Source organism: Lactuca virosa, chromosome 1 (assembly GCF_052849685.1).
Source record: "Lactuca virosa cultivar CGN04683 chromosome 1, Lactuca_virosa_CGN04683_v6, whole genome shotgun sequence".
Classification (NCBI taxonomy): domain Eukaryota; kingdom Viridiplantae; phylum Streptophyta; class Magnoliopsida; order Asterales; family Asteraceae; genus Lactuca; species Lactuca virosa.
In genome coordinates this window covers 258,759,485-258,770,793 of record NC_136426.1, presented here as the reverse complement: position 1 = coordinate 258,770,793, position 11,309 = coordinate 258,759,485, and the positions used below count along the sequence as shown (strand labels likewise).

The 11,309-nt window shown below is 30.9% G+C and overlaps 1 protein-coding gene across 2 annotated transcripts; it reads right to left on the bottom strand.

Moving 5' to 3' along the window:
* Nucleotides 1–3,713: 3,713 nt before the first annotated feature.
* On the bottom strand, nucleotides 3,714–6,889 carry LOC145166417 (protein LNK3). 2 transcript variants are annotated; one of them, XM_079085396.1, is made up of 6 exons: nucleotides 6,681–6,889; nucleotides 5,621–5,987; nucleotides 5,095–5,317; nucleotides 4,945–5,013; nucleotides 4,722–4,846; nucleotides 3,714–4,256 (listed from the first exon to the last, which is right to left on the bottom strand). In XM_079085396.1, the coding sequence occupies exons 2-6, from the start codon at nucleotides 5,980–5,982 to the stop codon at nucleotides 4,055–4,057; spliced, it is 981 nt and encodes a 326-aa protein (XP_078941522.1). In that variant the 5' UTR covers nucleotides 5,983–5,987; nucleotides 6,681–6,889; the 3' UTR covers nucleotides 3,714–4,054. The 2 variants fall into 2 exon arrangements, with proteins under 2 accessions (XP_078941522.1, XP_078941528.1); XM_079085402.1 differs by having other exon boundaries at nucleotides 4,945–5,010.
* Between the last annotated feature and the right edge of the window lie 4,420 nt (nucleotides 6,890–11,309).

The window sequence follows — 11,309 nt, the reverse complement described above, 5'->3', positions numbered from 1 at the left end:
AAAAAAAAGTTCGTTTTTTATATATCATCATGGATCTCTATGGAAAGAGGATGAAAAATCGAGAACAACGGTATATTCGTTTTTTTTTTCGATAAAGAATGTGACCTAAAAAAAATTTAAAACGAAAAAAAGAGATGAGTTTTTTGGTAAGGAGGTGAATTTTTTGGTATAATCCGGTATGTGTGCGTCCAATGTACAAGTGTACATCATTTCCTTGGCCGTTAATCATTATGATTTCCGACGCTCACGATTGGTTCCTTGTTAATTATGGTTTTCTATTGAACCTCACTATATATATATATATATATATATATATATATATATATATATATATATATATATATATATATATATATATATATATATATATATATGCTGGAAATAGTTCTCAGTCAGTCACACAACAGTCTGGTAATATTATTATTAATAACAGGGTCATTTTGGATTACATGTAAGAACAAAATTAAACAATAGTTGAAAAGAGAAAATATTGAAGATCCAGTTTGTTAATTTTTTTAGTATTCAATATATTAATAAAAACTTGTAAACCTCAAGGGTTTAAAGTATAAGATTTGAATTTTAAATCTTATGGGTAATTCCTATTTATTCCATTTGACAGATTCCATTAGAATTGCCATTTAATGCTCATAATCACCTCATGGTGTATTAGAATCACTTTGATAAATGAATCATAACAACAATCAATTAAAAATGTCTAATATAATGATAGATGATTTTGATCCATAAGGATTCAAGCTATTGTATAAGTGTACAAATTCTCACAAATTAGGCCGCCAATTCCCGAATACCATCCTTAGGGATGGAATTACACATTCTAATGGTGTTATGGTGATTCATTGGTTATTACTTACAAAAAATAGCATCAATACATACACAAAACTAAAAACTAATGATAAAAATTGAATTCCTCTTCCATAACTAGTGTTTATGGCTGCAATCAAGTTAATCAATCCAAAAAACCAAATAATTAGAGTTTTAGATTTATGAACTAAAGGTTAAATTCAAATAGAAAATCTATTTAAATACTTAATTTCACACAAACTTCATATTTTATTTGAGTTCCAAACCCTAAATTGATCTTAAAATGTTGAGAAAAAATAAGTTTTATACCTTGGAATGCTCAAATGATGAAACCCTAGCTTCAATTATTCCAAAGACCTTTTGATTCCACTTCAAAAACTCTAGATCTTAAGAAGCCGCGATGATTAACCTCTCCCCCCTTTCTCTCGACCGGACACTACCTAATGGAGAAAGAGTGAAGCTAGTTACTCTTATAGTTTTGGTGTTTTGACAACTAAGGCCCATCATCTACTAATGCTTTCATTTAGACTATTAGTTGACCTAGATGCTTGGTCAACAATTCATACGATTTGAACTAACCCCATCCCTATTAAATTTATTATCATTTTAGTCTCTAGATCAAGATATGACTAACTGACACTGGTTTGGCTAGTTGACATTTTTTTACCCTAACTTCCATATTTTCAATTTAAGGCCATAATAGATTATCACGGATTCATAGTTATTCTTTATATTGCTAACGGATTATTCATTTAAGAATTATAAACCTATTTTATTTATTAATTTAATCTATTTATCTTATTTTATATTTCAATTTGTAACACCTAACTTTTTTATAAAATTTAATACTATGGTTTTAAAACATTTCCTGACGGGTGGACCCATAATGTTTTCGAAGAGGGGGCAAAAAATAATTTAATTTCTTTTATGAGGGCAAAAAAAATTAAAGAGTAAAAATATGTTATTTTGAAAGGGCATAATAATTTTTTTAAAAAAATATACCTAATTTTTTTTATTATTTTTTTTGTTGTGGGGGCAAGTGCCCCCACTGCCCCCATTGTAGGTCCGCCTATGCTGACATCTAGCAACATTTATCAAAACATGGTCCCAAAATTTTCATCGCAAAACAATTTGTAATAGTTTACAAAAGACATAAATTCGGTGTTACAAATTATACAAACAAAACTATTGTAAAAACAGTGAATATACATATATTACGTCCAATTTTTATCATTCAAAAGTCCATTGTTATCAATACAATCCCAATCTTCTAGCACTTTGTATCTAAACTTGGAATGCATGACATTAGATAAAAAAATATGTAATACAATAATTTCTCGTGAGCTACATAGGTTTAGACACAAAAATATGATCAATCGTTTGAAAAAAATATTTCATTTTGTTCTACTTCATGCGATGTATCACATATGCAATGCATGATCACAATCAAACCAAAATCTTATGGGCCTTCCCATTTCTTGCCTCTATATTGACATACTATCATTTGGTTATGTATTCAGCCAAACCACCTTAGGGTTAATCATAATATGACACCCTATCAGCTTTACCAATTATCAACTTTACCAAAATAGGAAGAACAAATCTACACATAAAGGTATCCCTTGACATCTACCTTGTGAAGGTATATGGTCTGAGTAGATTCATCCCTTATATTGTTCTTCGGATATCACAATTGTCCAGACATTACTTTATATTATGCATTCACATTTAATGTATGTATGATCACCGTTTTTTGTTTGGAGACTCAATCACATACATATGTCATGTTTTATCTAGAAAACATTAATAACTTGCATAGTATAAACAATTTATCATATAAAAATATTAAAAAATTTAAAACATTTATGATAAACTCATATCATACATTTGTCTTTCATAATCACATACAACCAATACCTACTCTTGTAAATTGTAAAAAGTTCATTTATTCAGGTCATTTATTTTTCCAAACTTTAGTTTACTCTTTTAAAAAGAGTTCACATGATTATGGATCAAAAAAATTTACTTTCAAGGCTATTTCAAATACTTTCTAGCTCTTTTAAAGAGTTCACTTAAACCAATTTTAATGATCATAATAACAACTTCAAATAACCGTATTGACACATACAATATATCAATTTAATTTGGTACTCTATATTTACTAACCTTTTTCCGTTTTGACCAAAATATCCTTCTACATTATAAACCTTTCATCTATTTATCTGATTTTATGTTACAATCAATTAATTAATTGTTTTTATTTTTATTTTTACTAAAATAACCTAAGTTATTCTGGGCCGAAAATCAAGGTGTTACAACGACTCTTATAATATGGATTCTATTTTGGTTAACGATAGAATTGAGCGTGGGCTACGACAAGGTCACCCACTTTCCATGTATTCTTAAGCAAAATAGAATTCGGGTATGTTTTACAATCTCAATGTTTGAAACAAAAATGGCTTGGGTCACATTTCAAATTGGCTTCTAAGTATTCTTAAGCAAAATAGAATTCGATATTCGTTCAACTTCAGAGTAGAGATTTGGATTCGGGTATGTTTTACAATCTCAATGTTTGAAACAAAAATGGGCTAAATTTTGGGATGATGTTCGGGTGGAGGACTGTCTTAGTTTCTTCATCTTCTACCAAGGGGGGAACCGATGAGAATCAATGGTCAGATTTACATGACTTCGTTCACCTTTTATTGCATCATACCAAACGTGTTGATGGGTTTGGAACATAGATCATAATTGTTTTTTTTTTTTGTTTCTTTCGTGAGAGCCTTTTTTTTTTATGATAACACTTTGAGGGTGGCTAGTACTCCAAAGAAATGGAACTCTTGTGTTCCTATCAATGGGCTTTCAAAGAAGCCAAGATCTACTAACTTTAAGCATTGCAAAACAACTTTTCATGCTTTTCAATATCTAAAACCGAATCTACAAATCTTCCGCAAGCAAATAATATTACATAGCAACTTGTTTACACGACAAAAATGATCCAAACAAACACCACTCAAAATCGCAACCTCACCCCTCATATATACATACACCAACAACCACTTTAAGCCCAACCCGAATGTACCAAAAAGTAGGGTTTGGTTAGACCCGATGCCACATAAGAAACGGGCTCAAAGTGTTCACACCCTTACTACCACTATTGTGTATCTTGCTAGGGCTTTTTACAAAGAGAATACCAAATCACAAAAGGAACAACCTTTTTAGAAGTTAGTAATAATTAGTAGGCGATTGATGATGGGTCGGACCCACCCTGACTTGGAACTTCCGCATCATCATCATAATCCGTTTGATTTTGACAACATAAGTCTATGTGTTGTTGATCATCGGTTTCTTCAAAATCGAATTTATTGAACATGAGATTGGCTACAGCTCTATCGATGACGTTTGTTTTTGATTCGGAAGCTTCTGGTTCTACGACCCTGAGTGCCATAAGAAGATGCGACTATTAGGATTATCATCGATTCTCAATTTTTTTTTTTGTTTCTTATAAGATATTATAACATTATATTTTATACAAAAATCCAATTTTAGCAATGTTATCAATATTCAAAGTAACACGTATTGCTAAAATCAAGTAGGTTTTTCAAGATACAATGTCGTAATATGACAAATTTGGAAGAACAATGTTACAATTTGGTGGATTTTTCATATGGTCTTATAAAAGAAAAAGAAAATGTAATTAAGCGGATTTTCTAAAATACATCAAAACAATAAAAATAAAATCTCTTTTTATTTTTCATCACGAAAAAAAAGGAGCTTAATTTTTTATCAAAACCACCCAAGATCCAAAACCAATGAAAACCCATTATTAATCACAATGGCAAAACATTGCAAAAATGTTAAACTTAAGAGGACAAAAACGTAATTTCACACGTTACACATACCTCATTGTGTCATCATTAGAAGTCAACATGAGTTCTCCATCTTGGCACGAGTTAAGTGATTGTTTAGAGCTTTCTGCTAAGCGATAGAAAGCATCTCGAAAGCAAATTCTAGTTTTATCATTGAACTGTTGAATTAAATACAATAAAAAAAATATGTTATTAATTTTCTTCAAAAGTTTGAGAGAAATTTGAAATTCCAATTGTGCCCCTATTAGTCTCTCACCTGTGAAGTCACCCTTTCGAGATCTTTCAATACTGATTCTTCCGTTAAGTTCTCATCACTTGTATACTGCTATAAAAAGTTAAAAACAAACATCAGCAATTGTATATCAATAATTACATAAAAAAATAAAAAGAAGAGTTAATTATATACCTTTGGCATTTGACAAGTAGTTGAAACTTCTCTATTACCCCAATCACTTGATGGAGAGAAGGCGTGTGTTTTGAGATATTTCGAGCTTCCAATGCTTTGCCCATGGTTTCCAACGTGTGAATTTACCATATTGTCCTCAAACATGCTAACATTGTTGTCAAGAATCATGTTGTCATGTTCCTCGGTTGAATCTTTAGTTGGATCTTCTTCAAGTAGTGAACTACTGCAAAAGATAGAAGAAAGTATACCATAAGAATCCAAACACAACTTCTATTGAAATAAATTAAATGTATTCCATTTCCATTTTTTTTTTCTATTGCAACATTGGAATTTCAAGATTTTCTCTTATTAGAAGATTATACTTTTTCAAAGTATATGATGTTGTAATAGGAATAAATGAAAGAAGGATGCTGAAATAAACATGTCGATGAAAGTATGCTTCTATTTATTTCATTTAAACCATTTAAAAAAATAATGATAAGAGACATTAAATCAAGAATCTTGATGCGAAAAGTTGAAAATGTACAAGAAAATGTCATCCATGTGATTGATTCTGGCTTCTTCCTCTTCAAATTGTTGAAAATCTGCTTGATCATTCCATAAAAGCGAACCACCATTGTTGTAGAGTCCTTGGCTCATGCTTGAAGTGTTGGATTTCTGTCTTTCATTATCTGAATCCGCCATGTCAATTGAAGTGTAAAAGTTTTTTCCACCATTGAAGGTGAGTTCTTCACGTGTCATGTTTATGTTCTTTTTGGGAAAAGATGAACCTCCAAAAGCATTCATTCCCCATTGCGACCAATTTTCACCAGATGATATCATCTCTTGTTGTTCGTAGTCTTTTGGAACAACAAGATCTTCAACTTCGTTACCAAAATACCACTCCATAGTATCTGTCATAAATCCGAAAACCAAAAAGAAAAATCCATCAAGATCTATAAGATCAGAATAGTATTAGAGAATTAATTTATATTCTTCAAAAACCCAGCTTCAAAAAGCTTGATTTGAACAGATCTTAGAAGCTCGTTTGGATAAAACTTATTAACACTAAAGTCAAACTAAAATCATTAGTTTATAGGCTCAAAAAGGAGAAAAGAATTAGTTAATTAAGATTAAAGCAACCAAATTGGGCGTATACTAGAGCAGCTGTCGATCAAATAAGGAAAGAAAAAACAAAGCAGTAAATTGCGAAATTGAACACAGCCCACATGAATGGAATCGAATAAAAAAATGGATAAGAACTCAAAATAAAAAAAACACCCAGACAAGAAAAAGCGATCGAAGCTGGTAAATCGAAAGTGTTTTTGATTTAAGAGATAAAGATTATGAGGAACAGCAAGAGGGGATTAAGAAACAGATCAAAACAAGTGATTCTAACCGATAAATCAAAAGGGTTTTCGAAGTCAAATCGAGAGAAACTTGCAAAATCGGTACGAAAAGATGCTGAAATTAGAAACCGGATACAACCGAGCTGAAAACAAGCGATTGAAACCAATGAATCAAAAGGGTTTATGGAGTTCAAGTAGAAAGATAGAGATAACGAAGAACATAAACCAGTATATCTTGAAAATTTTAACACAACTCACCTGAATAGAGTCGAATGAAGAAGTAGATAAAATGAATGAATCAGATCAGGAAACAAAAGGGTTTCTTTAAATCAAGGCGGCTGTGGTTTTGGGTTTTTGGGGTTGTGGGTGGGAAATTGCAGGATTGTAGACTGTTGATTCTTGTGTGTGGGGTGAAGAGAGAGAGAGTAAGAAGAGTTGTTTATTTGATGGTTTGTGTGGTGTGAGATTTTGTGGCTGAAAATGGTGGGAGAGAATTAGTGGTTGATAGCAGAGGTCCATCTAAATCTGCGATCTCCTTTATCCACGTAGGTTTATGTGGGACCAACGACGAGAACTCCAATAAATCTCTTTTTTCTGCATTAATGCTATCTCTTATCTACTTATCTTAGGGTGTAAGGAGGTGTATTCCTCTCACTTCTCCGTTTTTACTTTACTCTGTAATCTGAGAATCTCTTCCCCTATTATTAATGATATCTCTTATCTAGTTTTGTATTTTTTTTTTCTAGGAGAGATTACTGATTTTATTTTTATTTATTATTATTTTTTTTTGTGAATAAGGTTTGTTTTTTTTTAAGGATGTTGTGTGTAACATGTTATTGCATGTTAACACGTTTAAAAAGTGTCACATCATCATTCTAGTTATATATGAGTGTTATAACATCAAATGTGAAAATAGGCAACATCAAATAACATGTAATTTTTTAATGTTTTTAATTTCTATATTTCCAATTTTTTTTATTTATGTCATAATATTTATAACTATCATATAAATTAAATCATAAATTAAAAATAACATTTAAAAAGTAAAAATAAAATTTTAAATCCTAAACTAAAAACAACATAAAAAAATTACAACTAAGGATAAAAACATTTAAAAACCTAAATACCAAAAAAAAGACGAAAGAAATTACATTTTTGACCTAAATTATTCATCTTTAGTGTCATCGTAGATATGATCTGCCAAGTCTTCTCGAAGTTGTGTTTTCGTTGGTCTTGAATATCAACGACTCTATGTAAGTATTATGTTGTCCCTGATTGAAATTGAATGTGTCCAGGTTCCGTAGGCGAATACTCCGTAATGTTTCGTCATTTATCTTCAATCACCATGTTATACATTATGATACATGCATACATAATATCTCGTAGAGTGTCCAACTCATATGGTCGTGTCGTATGTTCAACTATGTGTCATTTTGCTTTCAGAACTCTGAAAGTATGTTCCACGTCCTTACGTGCTCCTTTTTGTCTTCTCTTGAAAATTTTGTCTCTTGGTTGTATCGGATGTCAAAACGCCTTCACAAACGTGGAATATGGTGGGTATATTCCATCCGTGAGGTAATACCCAAACTTATACGCATGACCATTTACTGTGAAAGGAGCATCTGGTGCCTTTCCTATCAAAAGGTCCTGAAATCTTGATGACTAATAAAAACCGTTTACGTCGTTGTTAGAACCCGCAACTCCGAAAAAAGCATGCTAAATCCACAAGTCTTCTGACGCAACAGCCTCTAATACTAACGAAAGTGATCAAAGATGACCATTTGTGTATTGACCTGTCGACGCCACAAGACAATTTCTCCATATCCACTTTGTGCAATCAATGCTTCCACGCATTCCCGGAAAACCATGTCGTTCTTCATGCGCCGCATATAGTTATTGCATGTCATTCAATAAAGGTTTGCGCAAGTATTTGTCACCGAAGGTTTCGATAACACCTCTCGTCAATCTATATAAACTTTCTCGTGCAGTTCGCTCTGACATTCTCATATAGTCATCAATAGAATCGGGCGACTCCCCCAAAGTCATAAGCTTGATTGCAGCAACACATTTTTGCAACCCTGTAAAACCTCGTTTACCTCTCGCATCATACCTCATTTGGAAATATTCATACCTAAACATATATTTAATTTTTAAAACAATTATTTAATAATCCAAAGATCATATATTTAATTTTTAAAATAATTATTTAATAATCTAAAGAACATATATTTGTTTTTAAAACAATTATTTAATAATCTAAAGAACATATATTTAATTTTTAAAACAATTATTTAATAATCTAAAGAACATATATTTAATTTTTAAAACAATTATTTAATAATCTAAGGAACATATATTTAAATTTTAAAACAACTGTAATTACGGTAACTGCTTTCCATTGCATTGGCTATCCGTTGAAACACATTTTTCCGCAAACGAAACTTTCTTTTAAAATCATAAGGTTGGTAGACACAATTATCCGCAAAATAATCGTGTACTAGACGTCTATGCCCTTCTTCACGATCTCTGTTCAACGCCGCACGTCTGGTCAGTAGTAGAGCTGGCTCTGGCGGTAGCATCTCTGTAGCATATCGGTACATCATACCCACGAACATATCATCCTCGTCGATATCATGATTGTATGGATGGAACAGATCAAAATGATCCATTTTTTGTAAATAGAAATATAGAAAATATAATAAACTTGATAGAAATGTGTATTTGAGAGAATTTGATAAATTTTGTATGTAAAACTTTGAAGTTAATATATATATATATATATATATATATATATATATATATATATATATATATATATATATATATATAGGAATTAAAGTGAATTTTTTTATTCGTGACTGTTCCCCTTCGGTCGAAAAGTAGATCGTTTCATGCGTTTCGTCTGGTTACCGCTGAATAACGGGGATTGGGGCGGTGTTCCGCCCGTTATACTGACGTTATTTGGATGTTACGTCGGAATAACGACTTATGTCGTTGCCCGCTCCCACCCGTCTAAGAAAAATATTCATCTAAAAAGGTATATGTGATTATTTCAAGTTTCCATAATATCCTTGATAATTTTAATTATTTATTTTTATATCTTTATAAATTATAACATTTACATCTATACCTAAATTAAGTTTGTTCGTTTGTCTTCTCACTCGTTGTATTGTGATAACTATGTTTTTTTTCCTAATAAAAAAAAATTATAAAATAAATCTAATACTGAAAAACTTATCTAAAATCCAAAATATCATATATATATATATATATATATATATATATATATATATTTCAAGTTTCCATTATATCTTTATAAATTATAACATTTACATCTATATCTAAAGGGTTTAGGTCATTTTTAATCACTTAACTTTTGACTTTGTGCTCATTTGATCACTTAATTCATTTTAAGTTTTAAAAGGTCACCAAACTTTTGGCTTCGTGCTCATTTAGTCACCTAACTTTTGGTTTGGTCACTTAACTTTTGGATTTGTGCTAATTTAGTCACCTAACTTTTAAAATTGTGCTCATTTAGTCACCTAACTTTTAAAATTTTGCTCATTTTTATAGCTTTATTTTAAAAGTTTAGTGACTAAATGAGCACAATTTTAAAAGTTAGGTGACTAAATGAGCACAAATCCAAAAGTTAAGTGACCAAACCAAAAGTTAGGTGACTAAATGAGTACAAAACCAAAAGTTAGATGACCTTTTAAAACTTAAAAAGAGTTAAGTGACAAAATGGGCACAAAACCAAAATTTAAGTGACCAAAAATGACCTAAACCCATATCTAAATTAAGTTTGTCCGTTTGTCTTCTCACTCATTGTATTGTGATAACTATATTTTTTTTTCTAATAAAAAAATTTATAAAATAAATCTAATATTGAAAAACTTATCTAAAATCCAAAATATCATATGATATTACTAAACTGGTATTCTCCATCAAAGATTAGGATTAAACAAAGTTGATTATAATTAAACCAATTTAATTTTAGAAGCATCAATCATTCAACATTATTTTTTTTAAAAACAAAATCGACAAAAATATATTCAAAATGTGAAAACATGTTAATAAATAGACACAAGTCATAAAATTACATTATACAATATAAATACCAACGTAAAATGAATCTAGGAAAAGAAAAAAAAATTGTAATGTCAATGTTGGTTTAAATTGTTTGATATTATTAATTTTATTAATCAAATAATAACATAATCTTATTCAACCGACTTAATATACATTTTTGTAATCGACAATCCTTTTTTAACTGTAATACCCCTCTTTCAGGATGAATCTAATTAGGGTTTCAAGGAGTCAAAAGGTTGGATTTTAGAAAAAATGGGTCTCACGACGTGATATAGGTAATATGAAAACTTTTGTTCGGGACTGGTCTCACGACGTGAGACATAGAGGCTCACGATGTGAGAGCTGATGCAGCCCAAACCCATGATCTTTTAGGGTTTCCTTTGTATTTAAGCACCTCTAAACCTATTTTAAGGTTCCTTATCAGCCTCCAAACCCTCTTTCACCTCAGAAAAACCTAATCTTCATCCATTGCTTGATCTTTGGTCATTGTGGATCCTTTCTTGGTTTGAAGAAGAAGAAAAGAAGAAGAAGAATGTGATCGTTTGTAGAGGCTTGCAAGGAATCATCATCATCATCACGTTACATTATTCATGGACTCTTGTAAGTGTCAAAGCTTCCTCTTTTATTGTTATTTGAGGATAGATCTAAGTTTTGTCCCACTGTCCTCCTTGGCCGAGCAAGTTTGAATGAATGGAAACCATAAAGTTGGCAACTTTATGGGTTATAAGGGTCTTAAGAGTGTTATGGAGTTAAAATCTAGTGAATGGTTGAGTTTTGGAACCTTGCATGAAAGTTGGA

Excerpts from the sequence above, each read along its gene's own strand:
- LOC145166417 (XM_079085396.1), bottom strand. The coding sequence starts at position 5,982 with ATGGAGTGGTATTTTGGTAACGAAGTTGAAGATCTTGTTGTTCCAAAA. Across the intron at positions 5,014-5,094 it reads CTACTTGTCAAATGCCAAAG|CAGTATACAAGTGATGAGAA; the intron begins GTATATAATTAA and ends AACTTTTTATAG. Across the intron at positions 4,847-4,944 it reads TCGAAAGGGTGACTTCACAG|TTCAATGATAAAACTAGAAT; the intron begins GTGAGAGACTAA and ends TTAATTCAACAG.